General features: G+C 50.2%; 1 protein-coding gene across 9 annotated transcripts in view; it reads left to right on the forward strand.

Moving 5' to 3' along the window:
* Positions 1-25,234, forward strand: part of ERI3 (ERI1 exoribonuclease family member 3) — a 125,767-nt gene that overhangs the window by 32,777 nt on the left and 67,756 nt on the right. For all 9 annotated transcript variants that reach the window (XR_004302539.1, XM_032430605.1, XM_032430589.1 and 6 more), the window contains 3 exons: positions 131-247; positions 6,794-6,853; positions 11,364-11,455. Coding sequence is in view for 8 of the 9 variants with exons in the window: in XM_032430589.1 (XP_032286480.1) it covers positions 131-247; positions 6,794-6,853; positions 11,364-11,455 (269 nt within the window). In the remaining variant the exon portion in view is untranslated. The remainder of the gene's footprint in view (positions 1-130; positions 248-6,793; positions 6,854-11,363; positions 11,456-25,234) is intronic.

The raw sequence follows: 25,234 nt of genomic DNA on the forward strand, positions 1-25,234 counted from the left end.
ATCTCACTCAGTCTTGGGTCTGGCCTGGCAGGAGCTAATGAGTCCAAAACAGTCCCTCATTCTTGACTCTTCCTTATAATGTTTGGTTAAAAAAATGTATTCTTCTTTTTCTGTGTCTTTGCCATTCCAGGAAATCATCGAGTTCCCCATCCTGAAGCTAAATGGTCGGACCATGGAGATTGAGTCCACCTTTCACATGTATGTCCAGCCAGTAGTCCATCCACAGCTTACTCCCTTCTGTACAGAGGTAAGGGCCCTGGAGCAGGGCAGCACGGGCTGCTGGGACAGGAGCTTTTGGGTCACTGGTGCACTGTACATGCTGCTTTAGGGGCAGCTGGAGCCTTATTAGTGGGTAAGGCAGGTGCGCATTGGACCCAGCCAGCAGCTGGCTTTTTACAAAGTCTGCCACTCCGCTTGCACCACTGTGGTCACTGGGGACCCAAGGAGAAGTGGCACCATCTGTCCCAGCTTCCCCAACCTTTTCTCTCCCTTATCGTCCCTACCCGTCCTGGTGACCAGGCACTTGGAGTGCTGCACCACTCCAGGGTGGTACTGCCGGGGTTCAGCTACTTTTCAGTTCTATTTCCCTTGGGGCCTCTTGACAAGAGGTAAAAATTTCAGCTTCTTGGAAGGAGAGGTTAGGTTCAGGCTTTCTTAGCCTCTGGTGATGTTTTTCTGTCCTTGAGCAAAGTGGCCCTGCGTGAAGCAGTGGTTGAGTTTGTGGGAAGCACGACCCTATCATTGAGGAACGAGAAGAGCAGTCCAAGTGGGATATGAGGCTGAAATGTCTTTATCCTTATCCCGTGCCGGTGTTGTACTCGGCCACCTTGCCAGCGGGTTAGTATTGGCCCCATTTTGCAGATTGTGAAATTGGGCTAACTGAGATCTTGATGCTTGCTAGAGGCTCAAAAGAACTAGTAGCAGAGAGGAGGTGCCCCTGAAGCGTTCTTACTCTTGAGACCTTCTGTGACTGCTTTCCCCTGTGACGTGTCGTGTTATGCACTCTGTGGTGGCCAGGGGCTGTGGTGGAATCACAGGCCAAGTATGTGTGGTAGCAGAAGTAATGGGAGAACGTGAGTGTTTCTGGAATCTTCTTAAGAATTTGGGGCTGGGGTACATTCGAGATATTCTGCCTTTGTTTAGAGATTTACTTTCTGCATATGAGTGAAACATGAGGAAGGAAGTTCTCGAGTGATCCCCAAACCATTGTCTTGGTGTGGGGAATGCTGGGAAAGGGCCTGCCTGCCACTGGTGGGAGGGCCCCACGGGCTCTGAGGCTGACTTAGCCCAGATACGAAGTTTCAGGGGTCGCTGCTGGGCTTGATGCCAGTGTTTCCTGCCCAGCCCAGGCAGGCCTTTGAGGCAGGCGTCCATCTGCCAAAGTGTGTGGGCTCGCAGCCCCTTTGTTGTTCCCACTAATGATGTCGAGATTCTTGCTCCCTCTGGGATCTACGTTTTTTCCCCCTTGCCCCTGGAAATTACCTGTACCACCAGGGGGCGCTAATCTGTTCTTTTTTTGCCCATTTTGGGAAAAAACCACCATTTTAATGGTGAAAATCCCCTTCCTTGTGGAAAGGGAAGATTTTCCTCAAGCCAGCTAGTTACCTGAGCCTCCACTGGCCTGAAAATGCAGTATCCTCTTGTCCTTCTCGTCTTCCTCTCTGTGTGCAGATCCCCCCCTTGGGGACTCCAGCTGCAGCTAGGCTGCCTGGTGCAGCTGGGCAGACCCAAATTTGGGAAAGGTTACTAGTTCTTTAGGCATGGAACAGTGCTGTTGGAGCTCAGCCCTGGGCAGGAGTGGGTTCTTGAGAGTATTGGGAAAAGAGATCTTTTTGAGATCAGGGCTGCTGCTGTTTCTTTTTGGGGGTAAGGGAGGAGGGATTGTGAGACTATGATGAGAGCTATTTTTCCTTTTTTAGAAAGTTTCACCCCTGGACACACATACATAATTTGGAGGGCAGGAGGCACGGTGGGGTTGGGACCCTTGTCCAGAAGCCTTATCTGAAAGTGAAGATGTGACTGAGCTGTGGCACCGAGGGTGCCATTTCGCCTCAGGCTTCCAGAGCCTCCAACTCTCCCTGACCTGGTCCCGGCCTTTTTGTCCAACCTCACATCTCCCTGCTTCATGCCCCCTCACTTCCCTCACCTAAGGTCGCTCCCTCACAGTCTGCCTGTGCACACGATGCTCCTGCCTGTATGCGGCTCCCACTTTCCTTCCCTGCCCCTACTTGTCCTCTAGGACTTTTCTCAGGGTCACCTTCTCTGGGGAGCCTTCCCCAAGCCCATGGCTGGTCCCACCACCCAAAGCGCTGATCAGATGCATTGTACTGTATTTACTTACGTGTCTCTCCACTAGACCGTGAGTGAGTTCACTGAGGGCAGAACCTGGGTCTGATCCATCTCTGGCCCATCATTAGGGTCTGGTGCCAAGTAAACACTTAACATGTGTTCCTTAAATGAATGAATATTGTCAAGGAGTAGTCAACCACACCTTGCTGCCTGCTACCCCACCCCTGCCCCGAAGTAACTGTCCTGCTAACTCGTTCTTTCAAGTAAGTGAAGACTTCTTTGGAAGACCTCAGATCATCTAAATATTGCCCTGTTTCCATACCAGATGGAGTTGTAATGTAGAGAGAGGCATGGACACGGGCTGGGGGCCATCACTGTGGGACCTTGTCCAGTGTGGCAGTGGCTGCCTTTGGGGTAGAGATAGAGATCATCACAGTCAGAGAGAATCTTTCCTTAGTAGGTGTGAGGAACAACCCAGCACCTCTGGATTGTGCCTGAGCATCTCCTCTAGTAGGATTTTCTCTTGTGCATAAGAAGTTCTTAAGAACCCTGGCCTCTGTGTGTGTGTGTGTGTGTGTGTGTGCATGCACATCATGACACATGAGTACACATATGAGTACATGCTTTTGGCAGGGACAGACAGGCTCAGTGCTGGGCAGCAAGAAGAGGGATGCTGCCTTGAGTGGGTCTGTAGCCCACATATAGACACTCTTAACTGCTCTGTGTAATGGACATGTTAGTAGCCTTCTTGAGATCCTTTCTTCGTTTCAGGTGATAGTCTGCCTGGAGACTTATTTCTGACAGAGATAGGATGGGATAAATTTCACTCCTTCCCAAGCCCTTTCCCTACCACCTCTAGAATCTGCTCCAACCCGTCAGATCTCTGCATCTAGCAGCTGGGCTACTGCACAGTCCCTGACCAAGTGCAGTTTTTTTTGTTGTTGTTGTCATTGTCTTGAAAAAACTAGAAAAAATACCAATTTTGCTAAATGCCAGTAAAGGGCTTTGTCTTGCACCTATACTTATAAAGAGTGAGATTTATTGGTCTCTTTGTCTGAGGAGAAAGAGTGGGTCTGATTATCAGATTGCACACCAGAGACAAGTGCTTATGTAATCAACAAACTGTCTTGGTGTCAGAATACGATTGTGTTGGAGATAAACTGTGAAAGGAGAAAGCACTGGATGCTGACATGCTATTGGCATTGAGTGTCCTGGGCTGCTTCCTGTAGTTGCTAGTGTTTATGATGAAGCCAGCTCGTTCCTGGACAAAGCCCCTGTGTGGGTAGGGGATCTCAGTAACCAGTCATGTTATCAGTCAGGGTCAAAAGCCCCTCGCCTTGTGGTTTCCGAGTCTGGAGAAGCGGGAGTTAATCTGTAATCCCTTGGTGAAAGGAGCCACAGAGCACACATTAATTCTTCCTCTCACCTCTCCAGCTTTAAGTGGTTAAGGTCTTTGAGCTCTGTTTAGCCTGTGAGCCCTGGTTCTCAGCTTAATAATACTTGGCTTTCCTCTAGTACCTTTCATTGTGAGGATGTGAAAGCTTTTTACAAATATATATTAACCCAAGTGGGGTTGGGTGTAAACTGCAGCATGAAGGATTTAAGTTAGGCCTAAGGTAGAACTTTCCAGTATTTATTTTATTAAATTAGCTCTCTCCTTCATCGCTTCTGGTGTAAGTCTTAGAGATGTCTTATAGGTTGTCAGTATCAGGTACAGGGACTAATTTCTTAATTTCACACACTTCATCTAGTGCCTTGGTGGAGCTGATAAGATGTAGTCCATCCTTGGAAGGATTCATACAGGGGAGTGAGGCCTCCCCCTGGAAGGATGCCTCTAGCCGAACCAATAGTTCAAGCCCCCGTGTCTCTGGGGGTTGAGTTCAAGCCCTTTAGGAGCTCAGCTGTAAGCCGTGTCTTGCTGAACCACAAGTAGTCTGGGAAGCCTGGAGAGAGAGGGAGCTGGGCTCACTAGGCTCCTTCCAGGCTGATGATTCTAGGATTGCTGACCACTGGACAGGAGTGTGAGAAAGCCCTAGGACCCCGGAGCCCTACCACCTACCACCAGGGTGGAAAAGGTGGGCCCTAGTCTGTAGTGAGAGATCGCGCAGAGCAGTGCCCTGGTTTTCCTTTTTAGTGCAGTGACTTTCTCTCCGCACATGAGTGATTTTCCTGGGCCCAGAGCAGGTGCTTGTGGAGTGCATAGATGCTGACCTAAGTCCCATCTCCAAGGAGGGAGGTCTCTTGACAAGGGTGCCATTGGTTTCTTCTGTGAGTGAGCCTTTCTGGAAGCCCTTCAGTGTTCATCTCATCTCAGTGACCCTTGGTGTAGGAGTCAAGAGAAGTGGTAGACCTAACTTTGCCCCAGAAGACTCAGACAGGACATGAGACTGGCACACAGACCCCAGAGCTTTTCCAAGAAGTGAGAGTGCCTGGCTGTAGGTTTTCCAGGATAGTCCTGACCCTGAGCACCAGCTCCAAGCCTGGGGGTGTGGCTTGGCCCTGGAAGAATGAAGCAGGAGAGAAGCGGGCCCAGGAAGGGCAGGGGTAGGTGCATGGGTGCTCGTCAGTCATCTGGGTGTTGCACCTGGAGTCAGCAACAAGCCTACTCTGGACTCTGGCCCCTCTGTGCCTGAGACAAACCCAGGGCAGCTGCCTGCTCAGGGTGTGGCTCTGGAAGGTGTACAGGCCTTGTGTGCCGGCTGGGCTGGGCATGGAGGGGCTGCCAAGAAGAGTGCTGATTCCAGGAGGGCAGGGGTTTCATGTTTTTCCTCACAGCTGGATCCCTAGTTCCTGGAATGGGGCCCAGTACATTGTAGGCCGTCCATGAATAGTTGTTGACTAAATAAAAAGAGGAGTCTTAGCACTCATAAGATTAAAGCCGCTGACCCAGAGCTCTTCCTCACCCCTCACCCCCCAGCCCCACCCCTAGCCCTCAGTGGACCAACTTTTCTTCTCTTTGGCTCAGGCCCTCCCTCTGCTGGGCAGTTCTTTGGTCTCCCAAGCAAGGAAAGGGTGTGGAGGTGCCAGCCGGGTGGGCATGCTGTGGGTTAAAGCCTTGTGAAACAACAGTGTAGTTAATCTTTCTAATTTATTTTCCTTTTAGACCATGGGAAGTCTGTAGGCAGCAGCTGTTACCCAATTAAAATACAGATTAATATAAAAACAGTTTCTGGAATATAAAATAGAGTGGCTGTGTCCTTACACTTCCTTAAAATACCACCTAATAATGACTTGATGAACTACAGAAACCCACCTAGAGGAACTCAGCGTTCTTAAAATGAAAATTTCTTCCCTAAAAGGTGTGTATTACCATTCCATGTAAGTCTCTATGAGAAACTAAACTTCCCTCTTAGAGCCGGCGGTTCCTGTGAGCTGGGTATTTGATATTCATTAAATGTAATTATAGTTTAATTGGAGTTTAATCCCCCCCCCCCCAACACTTAAAAAAAAGAAGTTCCCCAGCAAGCCTGAGCTGCTGCTCTCTATAGGAGTAGCCAGGGGCACATTGGGCATGGTGATTTCCAGCTGGGTCCAGGTCTGTGGATAGGGGTCTCCTGCCTCAGGTCCCCGAGGCAGTCTGTCCTAGTCTGTATTCGAGGGATATTTTCACTTCAAAACAAAACAAAGCAAAGCAACAAGCTTGTTTGAACCTAGGCCTGACCTGGGTGAGCATAGGCCTGAGTCAGAAATTCTCTAGACCAGGTTCCTTTATTAGGCCTTTCCGTCTGAGTTTCCCAATCAGTTAAAGGTGTCTATTTCTTGGGGTGCCTGGGGCTCAGTCATTAAGCGTCTGCCTTCGGCTCAGGTCATGATCCTAGGGTCCTGGGATCGAGCCCCATATCGGGCTCCCTGCTTAACGGAGAGCCTGCTTCTCCCTCTCCCTCTGCCTGCCACTCTGCCTACTGGTGCTCTCTCTCTCTGTCAAATAAATAAAATCTTAAAAAAAAAAGTGTCTATTTCTTGCTTGCCTAGTTGGTATTGAGGACCCAGGTATTCACGGTAAAGGGTGGATGCCTGTGGGGTTCCCCCGGCTCTTCTCTGGTGTTAGATGGGGAAATGCTGGACATCGAGACCCAGACTTGAACCCAAGTGTTGCTGTCCTATGTGAGCATTCCTCAAGGTCTACAGGAACTTCTGTGAAGCTGGGAGGTGAATTTACTTTAGATCATAATTTGTAGGGATTTACTGAGCCTATTGAATACAAGACACATAAAATCTTTTTTTTTTTTTTTTCCTTTTTTTTTCAAAGTGAAAGCTGAAATGGGTATGAAACACACCCTGTGGTCAGCATGTAGATGTGTTTCCCCCTTTCGGGGCAGGATGTTGTGGAGAAAGTTCACCTTATGTCCTGGGACTTCATTCCCAAGGCTTCTGGCAGGTTCTGAGCCAAAAGTGTTGCAGGCCAGAGTCTTTTCTAGTAGAAGGAGGAAGGAAAGGATCCAGTCTGGCTTTGCGACCCTGCACCCTGCAGTTCCACCTACTGGCTATTTCTCTTTCCTTGCAGCTCACCGGGATCATTCAAGCCATGGTGGATGGGCAGCCGAGCCTGCAGCAAGTGCTGGAGGTAGGTTGAGTGACCTTTAATTCCTGACCTCTGACCCTTTCCCGCTGCCTTTCTCTCCCTCCCCTCCTGAGAATGTAGCCGTGTAATTTGACTATGATTATGGCTTGATTAGAATAACATTTGCTGTCACATCGGTGACATGCTGTTGAGAGTATTGAACCATTGATCTGTCATCTCCAGCTGTTCCCGTCAGGGTTACTGGCAAGATGTCCAGTGCTGCCCCGAGTTCCACACAGGGCCCCCGCCCCCTCCTGGCCCCCGGCCCTGGGCTGGACAGCGTGGGCAGCCGGTGCTGGGTGGGTCGGGGAAGAGGGGAGCCCAGCGTAGGACCGCAGGACTAGCCCTGGGGACTGAGGTGTTTTTGTTTAGCTTTAGTGTGGGCTGCCTGTGGCATGTGAGCGCTTCATTAACTCACCCAGAACTCCCCATTGATGGCTTTTGTTTGCTGTCAGCTCCTCCAGGAGGTGCGCTGGGCCCGCCTGCCCCACTGCAGCCTGCCGCTGGATGCATTGTGCCTGTCAGGGGTGCAGAGGCTGCGCTGGGTAATGATTCCGAATCAGAATAATTACGACAATTGCCTATGTGAGGGAAATCAAATGAAAGGCTTTAGAACCCTTGGCGGAGACCACACTTCTAGGATGTTCTCCTCCGGGAGCTGGAAAAGGTTAAGACGCTGCTTCTTGTGCTCCAGCCTGAGGGAATAAGGACGGGCCGGGCTTGGCCTCAGCTTGTCTCCCACCCCTTCTGGCCTGGGGGTTTTCACGGAGGGAGAAGGTCCCTTTCCCCCTCCCTCCTCTCTCAGGGGAGGGGAGAAGAGAAAAAGCCTGTGGATCCCATTAGGTGCTTTATTATCTTTAAGACCAGTAAACCTAAAGCTCAGCCCCTATCAAAGCACAGGAGGAAGCAGAGTAGGGGGTGGGGGGTGGGTATAGCAGGGCACATCTAGGTAGTCAGCCTGGAGGAAGTTGGGTGGTAGCAGGGAGAGGGAGGAAGATCTCTTTATTTAGCCAAGAGGCCCTGTCCCATGGGAGAGAGAAATGCAGACTGAATTCCTGGGCTCCTCAGGATGGAGTCAGGTTTAGGCTCACCCAGTGGCAGGTATGCTCCCTGTCCCTGGGAGTGTACAAGCCTAGGTTCTCTAACTGGTCAAGCTCTGGGTCGGGTCAGTGTTAGGGTACCTACAGTAGGTTGGGAGATGAGAAGATGAGTTCTGAGGTGTCTCCCAGCCGCACTGACCCTCTTTTTTTGAGGGGAGATTCACTCCTATGATTGAGGGGGCCCCTCAGCATCAACTGCTCCCTGTAAGACCAGACTCAAAGAGAAAGTGGGGACTGACCCATTCTTTCCTCTGTCCCAGCCAGGGCCTGCCCCCTGAGGGAGGCCAGACTGCAGGCAGCTAGCTATTCCCGGGAATGTCTCTGGCCAGGATCTGAGGAGGAAGATGCCTGCTGTAGGCCAGCAGTGAACCAGAGCTATTGAGATTATGGGATTTTTTTCCCCCTCAGTTGTGCTGGTTGACAGGGAGCGATGGTCTTCAGGAGACTTCCTCTTGCTAACCTCAGGCCAGCCTGGAGCAGAATGCTCAGGGGATTCTGAGTCTTATCCACAAAGCTACTTTCTGATACTTGAGCATACTTTGTGGGTGAAGAGGGAAGATTCCTGGCATCAGCCTGAATAGGGAGTCTCTGGCAAGGAGACCAGAATGGGCTCTACTTTGTCTCATTAGCCCTGAGTTGGTCATATAGCTAAAAAGCTGACTTCTTGTCCTAACCAAGGCCCTGAGCAGGTGGCCAGCTAGGTGTTTGCCTGACTCATTTAGTCCAGGTAGGACTCATGCTAGACCTTCAGTAGCTGGGAGGGCCAGCCCAGCTGATTGGGGATTGTCTTGGTGATTCCTCTCTTTTTTTTTTTTTTTTAATTTTTTATTGTTATGTTAATCACCATACATTACATCATTAGTTTTTGATGTAGTGTTCCATGATTCATTGTTTGTGCATAACACCCAGTGCTCCATGCAGAACGTGCCCTCTTTAATACCATCACCAGGCTAACCCATCCTCCCACCCCCCTCCCTTGGTGATTCCTCTAACTCTTTATCCATTTAAGCGGAGAAGGGAAGGAAAAGGACAGAAAAAGACAGTGATACTGCAGGACAAATGTAGTATCACTTCTCTGGACAGGCTTACAGTAGAAGGTTCTCACTAAATACCTATTGCATGAGTGAATGGCCTAGGCCCTAAGCTTCCAAGGGCCCCTGTGAGTATTAAGTGCTTCTCATGGGAAAGGTCCTGCTGGGCATTGGCTCCTGACAATCCTGTCTTGCTCTCTTTTCCAAGACCACTTTTTAGGAGTTGGGGCATTGGGGAGCCCCCCCAGCAGATGGGGCACGTACCTTGGGGATTTAAGGCCAGTGAGCTGGAGCAGGGTTAGATGAGATAGGGAGCCCTAGGTTTGCCTTACTCCTTTTCTTATGTAGAGTCTTGGGAAAGGATACATGAATGTGAGTGTGTGCATGTCCTTCTGTGCAACTGGGCCATAGTGGCTGGGGAGACAAGCCATTCCGCAGTGGAAGGTCCTGAATTTAGCTTGCTAGGGAGACTCTTGGGCTGAGGGGGATTCTCCGGTGTGCAGACTGTGAAGAGGGTCTGCACAGTCTGGCTTAAGGAGCAGCTCTGACCTCCTGAGAGGTAGGACTGCTCTAGCCATGGAATGACCTAGGATCCTTGGCCCTACTCAAAGACTGCTTTGGTATGGACCAGGCCTCCAGGATCTCTAAGATGTCCCAGGGAGCTAGCCTACACCTGCTAGGAGTAATCTTACTTCACGATTTCAGTGAGCTCTCCATTACCTGCTGGAGTCTTCACAGTCTGGCCTGCCTAACCCCCAGCTTCATTTCCTGTCCCTCCTTTCTACACGCTAGACATCGGTCACACTATCCCCTACTCATGTTTCAGTCAATCAGCAGGTATCTATTGAGAAGACACTGCTGAGTTAGGGATTTAGACAGTGAATAAAACAAATAAAAGTCCCTGCCTTCATGGTGCTTATAGTCTGGTGGGGGAGGCAGACATTGAGCATATAATTGCTTCTCAAATACAAAATGATCGTGCCTCTGCCTCTGCCTGGGACATCCTTTACTCTGCTCCACCCTTTTGGGAAACCCAACCACCAAGTCCCCTAGTTCGGTTGGCGTCTTCCTGAAGCCTTCCTTTCTGACTCCTTTCTCTGTAAAAGGTAGAGCTAGTCATTTCCTCCTCTTGGTCCTATAGCATTCTGGTCACTTCTCCAGGGCTGCATCTATTATATTGTATTATGATGATCTGCCTTTCTCGCCTTCTCAGCCTACTGTCTATTTTGTGGTAGGCACTTAATACATTATTACATTTAATTCTCAAAACAACCCTGTAAGGTTAGTCATCCTACCTCATTTTATAGATGAAGGAAACTGAAGTTCAGAGAGGTTAAATGACTTTTAAATGACTTCCTATCAGTGACACAGCCAGGATATGGAAGAGCCAAGGTTAGAACCCAGATGTGTTTGACTTTCAATCCTGCATTTCTGGCTACTTTGCGATGTAGCCTTTAAAAGCTAATCCTTCTGTGTGAGTGGCGTGGTGGTCATCTGCTGTACTCTCACCCCATGCCTGGGATCTTCTGAAAAATAGGCAATGCTTCAGGAATGCTTTCTGATAATTCTCTCATTATATACTGATTTTAGTATTTGTACTTCCAATGTGAGTGCAAATAATAAGCCTGATCAAAGGGATGAAGGGAAAGAAATACTTAAAGTATGTTTAGGAGCAGTTTTTGTCCCTGTCTAGGAATTGAGCTCAGCCTTCAAAAGAGTCCACTGAATTTGAATTTGAGTCCTCAACCAGGAGAGGAGAAACATAAAGTCTGGGCCAGTTTATGAGCTTTCAGGGACTGAAGCAGGCCATGCCACCCCAGGGATCAAGGTGGGGTTCTATCCCAGCAAGGGAGCTTTTTCTGCTAGACTCACAGTGAAAATTAACTTCACCGTCATTTGGGGAATAACCAAATTCATAAATTTGGTTAATAAACCTTTGGTGGGAGGGTGAAATGAATAAGGGAATGAATGAACCTGTGGATTGGAGTTCCTGCTTGGGGCCTCCTTCCAGCCTGTTCTCATGGCCCAGGGCATCCTGTGTCTGTGCTAGGCTTTGCTTTTGAGGACCGACTTACCAGGATGTGTCCTTATCCCGTCTGGGGTGGGCTGCCAGGCAGTGGGGCAGTGGGGCAGTGGAGGGGCTCCCTTCCCCCACTCATTCGGGTTTGTGGATCTTCCTGCAGGGATCATCCTCCCAGTGACCCCATAGCCCTGAGCCAAGGCTGAGAGCCCAGAGCGGAGCCATGGCTGGATAAGATTACAGTTTTCTCCTGCTCTGATTACAAGCAGCTTATCTGTGTTTCACTGGTGTGGCTCTTCACAGACTTGGGAAGAAAAAAAAAGAAAGGAAAATCTCATCTGTTCTTGTTGTGTACTTTTCAGAGGGTCGATGAGTGGATGGCGAAAGAAGGCCTCTTAGATCCAAACGTCAAGTCAATTTTTGTCACTTGTGGAGACTGGGACTTGAAAGTCATGTGAGTATGAGAAGCACTGCTTTGCTGGCAGGGCTTGGAAGCTATGGGACCAGGTGTCGCCTTTTGCAGGCTTACACGTCCAAGCCTACAGGGCAGCTGAGTCAGGGAGTCCCTGGATCTTTGGGGCTGCCAAGGTGAAAAGAGGACTGGGAACCCTGCCTTCTGCCTCTGGAGCTGGGAGTAGACCTGTCAAGGACCCTACCGGGACGGCTGTTGTCAGGGCCTTCCTGCCTTTGCCAGGTCCCACTGCTCAGGACAGTCCTTCCAGTTGTGGGGCTGCATGTTATTGCCCTGGAAGGAAGGAGTTAAAAGAAGATCCTTTCTTTTTTTTTTTTTTAACAAATATATAGTGTTTACTACCCTTAATGCTTTAGAAATAGTAATTCATTTAATAAACCTTGGTACTTTTATTCCTGTTTTATAGATAAGGGAATTAAGGCACAGAGAGGTTAAGTAACTTGCCTAAGACACACAGAGCCAGGATTCAAACCCAGGCAACCTGGCTCCAGGGTCCTGTCTCTTAACCATTCTGCTGTGCTACCCTTTTATCTGGGGTACAAGGCCCTGATGATTCAACTGCAGGCCCAGTGGTGGGATGAGAGAGGGCTGCTTCTAGGGAGCTGTCCAATTCCCCAGCCTCCTTTGTCCCCACTGCTTTTTCTCCTTTGTCCCCTGGTCCTTCCCTGGTTATGGAAGACAGAACTGGTTTCTTTGCTAGGTTGACACTTTTGCCTCTTGTCTATCCTCATGGATACCTGGCTTCAGACAGCCCCCAGGGAGCTAAAATGGGGTGGAGGTGGTGGGGGCACTGTTTGCTGAGGATTGATAGAATCGATATCTCTGTGTTCTTTGTGACTGAAGGCAGCTGCAAGCATTCTGTGTGTGTGCGTGCGCGCGTGCGTGCGTGTACACTTTCGTGCATAGGTGGGGTATTGGTCGGGGGTGAGGAATAGTGGCTCCGGAGTGACATTTCCTACCAAATTAGGCATTATCTTCTCACCAAGGTCCTTTTTTATGCCTTTTGGGTGCTGGGTATTGAGGTGAAGTTACGCACTCAGGTGGATGTCAAGCCTGCTACTGGATACCAGATCCCTAGGTGAGACAGGAGGAACAAGTCCAGATCACATAAACACCCACACATCCCTCAGGTCATATACACACACTGACTGCATACTCTAGGTTGCGCACAGGACTCCCAGAGCTCCAGGGGATCTCAGTGTTCCCAGATGACACTCATGTGTCAGGGAAATTACAGAGGCTGGATCTGGAAGCAGATATGAATCAGGGGAGGGTTCCACAGAGGAGGAGGAAGGCTGTTGCTCTTATTTATGGCATCCTGGGCAGCTCCGAGTACTTGAAGCAGAGAAGGGATTGAGGTGGAGGTACGTGGCATAAGAGAAGCTGTTTGGGGTTCAGGCTGATACCCAGTGTCTGTGGCTCATGTGGCCCAGTCCAGAGGCACAGTGTCTCCAGATAGCCTCCCAGGACTCCCACTCTTCCAAGTGGATTTCACTCTGGTGTGTTCATATCCCAGACACCCACATTTCAGAATCTCCTGCGTTAACTAGGGATGGCATGTACATATGTGTGTATACGAAAACTTCCCTGTGTGTCCGTGTGGGGACTCTCTGGCCAGGCCTCCTAAGTTGGTTTCTCCATGAGACAAAGGGAATTTCAGAGGGTGTTGTCTTTGGGTCTGGCCCATTCTGGCCTATAGCACCAGTTCGGCCCACTGAGCCTGGGACAGATTTTGGTGACTCAGGAGGCTGCTTTCCATCTTCATAAGAACTGATGTAATCAAGAAGAGGGATTGGGTCTATATCCAAACATATAGAAAAAAAAAAAACAAAAAAAATTTTTTTTAAAGATTTATTTTAGAGAGAGAGACAGCATGAGCTGGGGGGGGGGGGTTGCAAAGGGAGAGGGAGAGAGAGAATCTCAAGCAGACTCCACACTGAACTTGGAGCCTGAGATGGGGCTCCATCCCAGGACCCTGAGATCATGACCTGAGGCAAAACCAAGAGTCGGACGCTTAACCAATTGGCACCACCCAGGCGCCTTGAAACCAAATTTTAATGAGCATGTACCATATTTCATTCAGTCCTCCTAATTATCTTCCCTGGTAGAAGGTGATAGCTCCCTTTTATAGATGGAAAAAACAAAACAAAACAGAATTTGAAACTGAGACCCAAATTGGTAGACTCCTAGCTAGACAGACTTGAATTCTAAGACCATGTTGCTTCTAAAAGAGATGGGTTGGGCAGACTTTGGTAAGCTGGTTTGTGTTTGCATTGAAAAGACCAGTGAAGCTCTGAAAAAGAATATGCAGGAGGGAAGCAGATGTCAGGTAGCAGGGGCTGGGGGGAGGAGAGCTTTGTGGCTGCCTTTTAGAAGCAGGACTCCGCATAACTGCTGGGAAGGCTCTTAATTAAATGTGTAACAAAATAAAAACAGCCAGAGAGGAAACCTAAGTAGTGCTTCGTGACAGTGCACAGCTTATCGGTGTTCCTGGAACCTCTCGTCAGATGGCTCTCGTCAGAGCCATCACCTTTTTATGCACCTGGTAAAGGCTGCTGAGGAGCCTGACAAGGGTGGTGTTAAATTGACATCCACAACTTGTTAGTATGGGGCTTACTTCTTATTTTGACATCCATTTTCAGATTAACTAAGTCTAAGGAATTCAGCAAATATTTTCATTTCCCACTCTAGTTTCCCAGAGCCACGGCTCCTTCTCGTTGCTGCCCTTCCCCTCTCTCCCAACACCCACCCCCAACCAGCTTCCCCCATCACTTTTGTTGGAAAGGGCCTGATTAGTGAGGCACTGAGAAATGGGAACTGAAGTGGCAGCAGAAATCCCACTGGAGAAAAGAAATCTGCTCCAGTCCCGACAGAATCATTTTGTGTCCATCTTTTGTCAAAGCCAGATGAGTGGATACTCTGTGGCTTTTGATGCTGTAGGCACAGATCCTGCCGAGGTGGGTTTTAATTTAGTGGGCACAGATTTAATTTTCCTTCTCAACTTGTTTAAGAAATGTCACTTGTATGGCTTTGGCCCTTGGTCAGCTTGCGTCCCCTACCTGACCTACCTCCCCTACCTGCCTTACCTCGTGGTTCTTGAAGCTCTTCATGGCGTCTAGGGTTCTTTCTCCAATTCTCTGTCTTCTCTGCCTACCCAGGCAGGGAATGTCTCTATAGAGGGGTTCCATCTTTGACATGGCAGCAGAGATCCTGCTGGAGAAAAGCAGTCTGCTTTATCTGCCAGCTGAACCCCAAGCTTTCACATCCAACTGCCTATTTCTGTATCTCCATCTGGATGCCACAGGCCCCTTAAAGCTCAGGTGTCCCCTTTCTCCCAACACCTGGTCCTCCAGCTTGCTCTCAAGTTGTGACTGGAACCACTGTCTGGTAGTTCTGTCAGAAACCTGAGAACCATCCTTGATTGCTTTTCTCTAGCCACAACCAATTAATTGCCAAATCTTGTTGATTCTTCCTGCCAGAGGTTTCTCAAAGTCTTTGCCTTCTTACCATCCCTGCTACGGCTGCCCTAGTTCAAGTCTCCAGGTGCTTTTTTTTTTTTTTAAGATTTATTTATTTGAGAGAGGAAGCGAGAGTACAAGCGGAGGGAGGGGCAGAGGGAGAAGGAGAGAATCTCAAACAGACTCTCTGCTGAGCCTGGGCCTGACACGGGGCTCTATCCCACGACCCTGAGATCACAACCTGAGCCGAAATCAAGAGTTGGACGCTCAACCAACTGAGCCACCCGGGCGCCCCTCAGGTCACCAAATTCTTCTTGGATTACAGAAGTCTTCTAAGTCGTCTCTCTGATTCCAGTTTTACCCCCATGACATTCTCCTAACTATAGCAAATTAAGTCACATGCCTACGAAACACTTTCAAGGCTTCCTCTTGCCCTCAAGGCAAAGTCATGCTGTTTAATGAGACCTCAAGGCTCTTGCTTACTTCTCGAACCTCATCTTTCAGTACTCTCTGTGCGCGCCCCCCCCCCCAACACCAGCTGGATGCTCTAGCTGGCCATTTCCTCATGATCCTTGTTAACGTCAATTTCTAGGTGCCTTCCTGTGTGTTTCTGGAGCACATGTACTTATTTATACATGAAATTGTATTGTGCCTGCCTCTACTTATCTGTACCTTTCACTAGATTGTGGGCACCATTATAATTTTGGACAATGTTTGGTATGTAGTAGTTGTTCAATAAATGTTTGTTGAATAAATGACAGCTCAGTAATGGAGTGAGCCTGTGGAATCTGTACTCAGGAAGAACGACAGAGGATCGATGGAAGGTAGATTCAGGGAGAATGGAACAGAAGAGGAAATCTTGGGCCTTCCTGCACCAACCTGAGTGTGAGGGGTTGGAGAACTATGCTGCTAATGCCAGGAAGCTCCTGGATTTTCTCACTGCCGGCATGGGGTATTGGGTCCTCCCTCCATGGTGGGTACTGTGTGAGATGGCCCACAGGCCTGGGCTGTGGAGGAGTTTGGTCCTAGGAGCTGGCTGAAGGGCTCTCTGAGAGATTTGTGCCTTCTAAGACTGAGGGCTGGGATTGCTCTGGAGACATTTATATCAGATAATAAAGATAGCCAGCATGTATCGAGCACTTATTACATACCAGGAGTCTTGCTGTGCTATTTACACATTATCTCACTTAATTCTATCACAATCCTGAGAATTAAATTCTTTTTATAACTTTTTTTTTTTTTTTAAATAAATGATGAGGAAATTGGAGTCCAGAGGGGTAAGTAATTTGTCAAGGGCACACAACCAGTTTGTGACAGGGATTTGAACCTAGACATTCTGGCCCTAGAACCCGTGTGTTTAACCACTATGCCATCTGCCCATCTGCTTCTGCCCTTCATGGCCCATGGCTTTGTGATATGGTGGGAATTTCCCTTCCCTCTTGCCTTGGTTTGCACTGAGTGGCAGATGTTCTCTGACACCCTAGGCTGCTGGTACCCGGTCTGGTGTTGGTGGAGGTCTGGACTGTTAGGTTTATTTTGATATGGGGGCATGGTTGGCCAGGAGGTGTGGTGAGGGATGATTTGGGGCTGTCTGAGAGCCTCCTTGATGAGCTACAAATGAATGAGTCCTCAGATCTGTTTTAAGGAAACCACTGCCAGCATCATTTTGGATACCTGTCTCCTGTAGTATGTTTGGAAGCATGTGGGGGGCTCTCATCATGTCACTAAGCTCATGAAAACCTTGCCCCTTGCCCATGGGTGGGCCAGTTGGTCCCAGCTCTGAGCTGCATCACCTCTGATTAGCAGCCTGCTGGGGGAAGGGGCTTGAGTAAGAACTCCCTGGCAGTCCTGACTTGTCTCATTTCCAGATACTTTTATCTGTCACTGCAAGTGCTTGGGCTCCCCTCCTGAACTAATTAAGTTTGCATGTGTTTAGACACATTGCCAAATAGGGCTTAGCAAAGCGGAACTGAGCTACATCTCTTTCCGAGTAGGGAAGGAAGGGTAAATGAATGCTCTTCCACGAGGGCCAGGGAGAAGCGTGGATGACACGGAGTGGGTGTGTGTACAGATGATAGGCATTCTGCCCTGGCCTTCCTAGGGACGCTGCAAGCTTGCAGAGCAGCCTTCTGATTGGCTGGCAGGGGCAGGTGAGGGCCCACTCTCCAGCTCTCTTAGTGAATTGGGCTTTTTTTTTTTTTAATTTTATTTATTGGGGCGCCTGGGTGGCTCAGTTGTTAAGCATCTGCCTTCAGCTCAGGTCATGATCCCAGGGTCCTGGGATCAAGCCCCACATCGGGCACCCTGCTCGGCCGGAAGCCTGCTTTTCCCTCTCCCACTCCCCCTGCTTGTGTTCTGTCTCTCGTTGTGTCTGTCTCTGTCAACAAAATCTTTTAAGATTTTATTTATTTATTTGACAGAGAGAGTGAGCATGAGCAGGGGGAGGGGGAGAAGCAGGCTCCCCGCTGAGCAAGGAGCCCAATGCGGGACTTGATCCCAGGACTCTGGGATCAGACCCGAGCCAAAGGCAGACACTTAACGACTGAGCCACCCAGGTGCCCCTGAATTGGGCATTCTAAGAGGGCTAAGAATGGGGAGAGGATAGGCTCTGATGTGTGATTTTTATCCCAAACACAAGCAAAACTGAATGTCAAATTCAGTGGGATTTACAGGGGGAATTTGTAGGGCTGTGTGCTGTTTGCTGCCAACCTGAACCTACCCAGCCCCCAGGTCTAAAACCACCTGTGTGAATAGCAGCGTGCCGGGTAGCCTTCTTTCTAAGTCTCTGAAGAGTATGCTGGAAATGTGGATACCTTTTTGCCCAGAAGACCCCAGGTCCCCCTGCTCAGTCTTGTGATCCCTATGAGATGGCCTCAGAGGGAGGTGGAGAGGAGTAGTATTGTACAGAATCTCCCTACCGTAGAGGCTCACTATGGTGAGGTGGTAGCCGACAGCATGTTTTTGTGTCAGACCAATGCCTGTCTTTTCCCTAGTGCTGGGTGGCCTGAGGTCTGAGATGCCCTGTGGCATAATGTTCTTGGATCCTGCCCAGACAGCAGATAAGGGGGCATTACTATGTTGTGCACTCCTCCTCTGAAGTAGGGAGGGAGGGAGGGTATTTCCTACACAAAGTAGTTAGGAAAACCAGCCACCAGCCGCCAGCCATGGGCAGTCCTATAGCTCGGAGGCCAGTGTGTCAGCTTCCTGGCCATGAAGAGGCTCTCAGTGGGCAAGACTGGCTCAGAGTCAGGCCAGGCTCCCAGTGCATATTGAGTGTGTGTGGCGGGTGGGGAGGGGGTTCTGGAGGTTGTATAGGAATTCTGGGCCTTCGAGCTGTAGCCTAAGCCCAGAGAGAACAAGAACCAGACCTTCTGCCCTCCCTTCAGCTTCCCTAAAGCCCTCTCGTCAGCAGAGGTGCATTGGGTTAGCCCCAAGAAGGCAGCTTGAGTTGATGGGGTCATGTTTCAGCTGCAGCTAATCCAAGTCACTCGATATAAATCTCTCCCCGCTGCCTCTCCCCTCCCTCCCATCCCCAACCCACAGACAGGGAAATGAATCCTGGCCCTCGCCCTGAATACATCATGGCAGGCCTGCCTCTAATGAGAGAGGGCCATTCATTGTAGGGTGAAGCTCCCTGCAGAGCCTGGGATGCCATTAATTAAGGAAGAGCCACCTGAAGCCAGTCGTGCGGTGCAGCCTGCCACGCTCAGATGGAGTGGCAGTGGGGTAGCCTCGTTAGCCTGACAGCTCCTTGGGCCGAGAGTTCTTGGGCTCTGAGGAGCGAGGGGTGCCCCGCCTCCCCCCAAGAGCTTGCAGGCCTCTGGGGCCAGCCTACTCACAGACACATGAGAGTTCCCTCTGGCACATGTCTTGGTGCCTAGTACTTAGTGGTAAAGGCGCTCCTGAGTGTGGGCTTAGTGGGATTGTCCCATTTCCTATGGGCAGGCCCTAGGGCAGGAGCAGGTTTCTCTGGAGTCCACGGGGACTCCTAGGTCCCTGCCTGAGCCCCCTTTCCATTCTTCTCCATGTGGTCCTGGAGCTGCAGGTCAACAGGCAGCTCAGCCTGTGTCCTTACCTCAGAGCCTGGGAGTTTGGGGCAGTTGGTCTGCTCTGGAAGGACTTTGGACCTGGAGGGGCACTGGGGAGAAGCTCTGTTGTCTGGTCAGTAAGTTCGGCCCCTCCTTGGCAAGCAGAGCCTCTGGTGATCCACTTTCTGGGCACTTTTAGGCTGAGTGGTGGGGCTCTAATGTTGGCCTCATCTCCTCATCCGCTAGGAAGGTGAAAGAAGGTTTAAAGCACTCTAGTGATTTTTTTGGAACCCCTGAAATGGAAGTTTTGCTTATTTAAAATCCTGATAAAGACATTTGTGTCGTAGCCGATAAGGCTTTGAGATGTGTGTGGTGGTGGGAGCCTCATGCGTTAGCCTGCTACCGAGCCACTGACTGGATGGCTCTTTACTGCTTCACTGGGCCTGAGGCAAGTGTTGCTGCCTAAGGACTGGCCCCCAGAGTTATACTCCCCTTGACCATCTGTGAGGGTCTTATCACCTCCTTGCTGGCAGCAGGGGCTGTAGGCCTTGAGACCTTTGCGTAACCCAGAGTTGGGGTAGCTCAGCCAGTGTCTGCCCGGCTTGTCAGGAAGACAAATTGGTCCTGTGGCTCTTTGAGACTGTCTCTGGAAGTCTGGTTCTATGCTTTGTGGCAGAATCTGCCAGTCTGCCAGGCTGCATCAGAGAGCCTCAGAACCAGCTGGGGCCATGGCTTGACCGTATATTCCATCTCTGCTTCCCCACAGCTCACCTGGGACGGAATAGAGGCTGTTACTACCTCCTAGGCCTGGCACTTGGGCTGCACTTCTTTGTGTTTTGAATATTTCTGGACCTTCCCAGGCCTTGGCCATTTGTTTGGGCTCCTCTGTCCTCTGGCAACTAGAGAGTGAAGGCTGGAGGGCTTGTCCCCTGAACGCCCAAGGAGAAGGAGACACTGTTGCTCCTGGAAAATGTTTTACTTTGGGTGAGATATTTCTGTGTTTTTTTTTTTTTTAAAAACTCTGTGTGACTCTTGAGACCTAACCCTTTTTTTTTCTATTATTTTTAGAAATCTTGGTATGAAATAGGCACAGTAGGGTACATAAAGCATACAGACGTGAAATGTACACCTCCATATGTTTTTATGCAAGTACGTACCTGTGCAGCCACCACCCAGATCGAGATAAAAAACCTTTTCCATCGTCCTAGAAATCCTCTTGTGCCCCTTCTCAGTCAGTAATGCTCCCCGTCTGTCAGGTAACCACTGTTCTGACTTCTTTTACTTTTGGTTCGTTTTGCCTGTTCTTGACTTCCAATAAGTAGAATCATACAAAACGTACCCTTCTATGTCTGATTTCCTTTGCTCAACATAACATATGAGAGAGTCTTCCATGGTTGTTGTATGTATTAGTAGTTCAGCCTTTTCATTGCCGTATGGTGTTCCATTGTATTTCTATACTGTACTTTATTCTTCTTTTGTTGGACTACATAGCTTCTTTAGCCCTTCGGTACATGGTTGTCGAATGAGCATGTGAATGTTCAGTCTGGTATGAGAATCTCTCTAGGCCTATCAGCTTGCCCAAATTTCCCTCATACTTTAAAACTTAACCCCAGTCCTTTGGATATGTGGCCTCCCTATCTCTTCTGGAATCTGCGCTGGCTTCCCTATTCTCTGAGGGAGAGGCTGGCCCCAGGCCTGTGGAAGTGGCCTTTGAGCCATACTGACCCATTTAGTTATTCTTTCAGCAGATGATTAAATACCCACTCTGTCTCACACTATGCTAGGTATTGAGGATATAGCAGTGAGCAAAGAGAGAAAACTTCTAAAACATTCTGCCTTCATAGAGTTTACTTTCCAGTGCATGCAGCCAGCACTGCCCTCTGCCCTTTGGACCCTGGTGCCAGAAGAATCTTGGTTTTGCCCAGGCTCCTCTATCCTGTGGGGTTCCGTGGGAGCTGGGGGGCAATGGCCCTTGCCACCTTGACAAGGCCTCTGTAGGGCCTGTGGGCTTTTGTCTCCCTCTCCTGCTACTGCTGCTCGGCAGGGAAGGGGTTTCTCAGTATTGGTGCTTCCCTTCCACTGTCCAGGAGTCTGATTCCCTCTGTGAGAGGAGAGAATTAATCTCCCAACTTTCCATGCCTGTAAGGTGAGCGACCTCTGTTTTGTCAGCGCTTGCCAATCTGTCCTCTAATGCCCAGCCAGGGTAATGGAGACATTACTCTGTGCTAAAGCAAACCACCAGTTCTCCTTATGTGGATACCGGACCGATCCAGGCACTGGGAACGACGGGGCAGTCTGTGGGGATCTCTTCACAGGTGTCCAGGCGTCTGGAGACTACAGGGGCATTGACACTGGAGCAGCTTTGGTCCTGAACTGTGGTTGGCATATTCAAGGAGGGAAGATGCCCTACCATCAGATTCTCTTTAACCACCATCCATGCCAGTGGGGCAGCTGCTTCAGTTTGGTCTGAAATAGGTTCCCTGTGTTGGGCTCCTGAGAGCCCCTGAGAGGCTACAAACACCCCAGTGAGGAAGAGGAGTCAGGAAGCAGGGGTCTTGGAAGATGAAGGCTCGGGAACTCGAGGGTGCAGCTGGTATAGTGGCCTGTGCCTGAATGATCTGTGGACTTTGGGGGCTTGCTTAGCTCAGTAGGGCTTGGGAAAGATGGCTGTGAGTGGGTGGGATAAATTTTCAGTGTCCCTGGCTAAAGGGTGACATACTCAGACTTGATAGTTCTGTAAAACTGTTTCTTCCAAAGCCTGCAAGGATGTTGGTTTGGGGAAGAAAGCCAGCCAGCCCAGAGAATCCCGGGAGCCTGACAGGCCTTTTTCTCTGCGATTCTTTCTTGCAGGCAGCCCGAGGCAGCCTGTCTCTTTGTTAACAGAGTGACAGCAATGTGACACCATGGAAATAATTACTAACAAATCACGGTGCTGACTGCAAACAGCTCTCTGTCTTCAGAGGCATGTCAGGGTGCATTAGAGCAGGACTGGAGGAGCGGCACATGTGGGGGCCGAGGCGCAGCCCGCACTCAGACGCTTTCCTCTTCTTCCCCCAGCCTGACCCCTTTCTGCTATGGCTGACTCTCCTGCTGGTGGTCTTTTCCTAGAGGTCAGCTGAGGAACCAGCTGGATGAATGACATGTGGCTAGTCCCACTTCCTCTAGGCAGGTAGCTAGGGTTCCCATCTTTGTAAGGAACACCTGGGTAGTGATGAGATCCAGGAGTTTTTCAATTATGAAGCCCCCAAGAGATGGAGGGATGCACCATTTCTGATTTACTCTACTAGTTAGGGCCAGCTTCACCTGCCAGTGGTCTTGGGGTGATGGGAAATATTTGCTGTAGCTGGACCCAGAATGTGGAGGAAGCCTTGCATCTTAGTGTTGGCTCAGCTCCCTTCCCCCACAGCCCTGGTTTCTTCAATTGCCATAGTCAATTTTTGGTAAGTCCATTCTCTCTTGGTTAGCAGAGTGATTGCTCTGACTGTCAGGGCTGTAAATAATGTTCCTGGTGTGTGTGGCTGGAGGCAGCCGTGTCGGGTGGGGAACAGAGTGGAAGGAGGAGCAGCACTCTGAGGGCTCCCTCGCTCTCCCCCCTCCCCTCTCATACAATATTTATCCAGGGATGGGAGTCAGATGCAGCGACCTCAGGGGTCACCCAGTTAAATAGCTTCTGAACCTCCCTGCATTCTAATTGCTGCAGTTGTCCTTTGCTCTGGAGACTTCTCCTCCCCATTGTCTGCTGAGGCACACACTAATGGCTCTCTTCCCTGGCCCTGCTGGGAGGCATATGGGGGGGAGGGGGCGTTCAAGGGAGAGGGCTCATTGCTACCTTCCTTTCCCCGGGGATAAGGGAATCTAGGGCCTATTAACAAGTGGCTTTAGCTAGGAGGAGCACAGACCCCTGCCTCCCTCCTGCCCCTTCCCCAGAGCTGGCTGGAGAAGGAGGCCAGGCAGTGGGTTTGGTTTATGGGGCTAAGGGGCTTCACCCATTTCCAGTGCTATAAGCAGAATTGTGGGACTAGTGACCCTTCTACAAGGTGGCAGACCCTTGAGTACTCAGCTGATGAGCATCATCTTGTGTTTCCATAGATGGTCCCACATTCAGGGTTTGGAAACCTCTAATGAGTGATATTTCCGGTTGGAATGTCTGCATTTTGCCCAAAGATTGGCCATTTGCAAAAGTCTCTTTGGTTCCCCCAGAGGTCGGTTTGGGTGATTGATGATGGTAGCAGCTGTACCCCACTTGGTGATTTTAAGAGTGGCATATGCCATGTGTCTTCACTAGGACCTTCTTTGTGAATGTCATCCTCCACTGCAGCTCTTTTCTTTCAAGAAGTCTTTTGGAAACTACCCCTGAAGGTGCTGACCACTGTGTACGCTGCAAGTGCTGGCGTTCCCAGCAGTAGCCCCGAGTCAGCCCCCTGAGTGAGCCCCCACGGAGAGAAGTCCTGTGCTGGGGGCTGTCAGGAGCACAGGTGGTTGGGACGGCAAGCAGCCCGCATGAAACTAACTACAAGCTGAGTGAGGTGGAGGATGAGAACTTAGAAGATACAGAACAAACGCCATGAGAGCCCAGAGGTGCACAGTAGAGAGACTGAATGGGTAGTATTTTTTAGCAGGGAACTTTTCTTAAAACCAAATATTAAAGAAATCCCAATATTACAAAGTATATAAAAGTTGAGCTGCTCTGGTTGAAGCTGGGGCAGGGCCCTGCCATTCTTCCTCCAGTTCACAAAGTAGCCTCATGTCCCTTCTAGAATCCTAGAACCCCACTGAGCACAGTTTAAAAACCACTAGCCTATTCTAATGCCCACCTGGAAGTGTGACTCTGTGTAGGCCAAGTGCTTAACATGTTTTGAGGGAGTCAAGGGAGCTGGGATCAGGGCAGCGAGATCAGCCAGAGGGTGAGGGGAACAGCTCTGTCCTTGAGTATATCGGAGCAGAGATCAGTCTACATCCCGGAACCTGACCGCTTGCAGCATGCCTCTCCATGGAGCCTCCAGAGGGCATTGTAGGCCACACAAAAGCAGCCCAGGCAAAGGGTCAAGATGGCCACAGGCCAGGTGGAGACTGCAGTGGGGGACAACTGAGATATCTTGGAAACAGCTCAGACTGCTAAGGAGCTCTTGATTTCCTTGGCCAAAAAGAATAGCTCATCAGCTGAGATACTGACCAAAGTGCCCTGGAAACCTCCTGTCACCTGCTTCCCCTCCTGCCTCTACCCTCCTCCCTGCCGCCTGCTGGGGCCTCTGCCATTCCATCTGGGAACGAGCTCTAGCCAGGACCTGGTGGCAGCCCTGACACTTCCCACAGTCACAACAGGTGTGGCACCGTGCCCTTTCCTTGGGGGAATTGGCCTTGGGGAGAGCCTGGAGAGACACTTGTCTTACCGTTTCACTGGAGAGGGGCTGGGGAGATAGAAGGTATTTGACTTCCTGAACTATTTGTGGCACAGGGGAAGTGCATGTTATACTTAATGTACATCTTAAACACCACAGGGTGCTTGTGGCACTTGTGTGCTTCTTGTGGTCATTTTTGTGGGCTCCGTGTGGGAGAAATGGTAGGCAAGTGGGCTGGCAAGCAGTGGAGCAGGGAGGTGCCGTTCACCTATCAGTGCCTTTCGGAGGCTTTGAGCAACTGCTTGGCAATGGGGATTTGAAGTTGGTTTTCTAAGGGACGACCAGCAGCCTGGCCTATGGGGCGTCCCTCTGCTCTGCCTGTGTTCTGGTTTCTGTTTGGGAACTCTCCAGAGCAGCATGTCTGGGAACACTTCCAGCTGTGCCGCCAGACCCAGACGCAGGTGACGGCCTTTCGTCTGTACCATAGGGAAACCAAGAGGAAATTAAATGTCATTTGCCCCCTGCACAGCAGGTCGCTGCCAGATCAGACACTGCTGCTCAGAGCTGTGCGGAGGGTACCCGAGGGAAGGCTTCTGCCTGCAGCCATGCCCTCTGAGCTGTGGAGACTCCCAGGTGATGGCCTGGCTCACTCCCAGGGCTTTCTCTGCCAGGCCGGGTTCACCCTGGCCTGGAGCCCAGCCCTGTGCTACATGGCAGCTGTGGCCTATACCAGGCCAAAGGTGTGTGTGTACCAGTGGGAGGGAATGGAGGGGATGGGCAGGGCTTGGGAGTAGAGGACACACAGGAGGCCATGAGGTGATCAGCCCTTCCTCAGAGAAGCTGCATGGTGCTGTGGAAAGAGATGGGCCTTTAGAATTAAGAGACCTGGGTTCGAGTCCTGACTCCACTACTTACTAGTTGTAGGATCTTGGGAAA

The sequence above is a fragment of the Phoca vitulina genome, unplaced genomic scaffold (assembly GCF_004348235.1).
Source record: "Phoca vitulina isolate PV1807 unplaced genomic scaffold, GSC_HSeal_1.0 scaffold2, whole genome shotgun sequence".
In the NCBI taxonomy this organism is placed as follows: domain Eukaryota; kingdom Metazoa; phylum Chordata; class Mammalia; order Carnivora; family Phocidae; genus Phoca; species Phoca vitulina.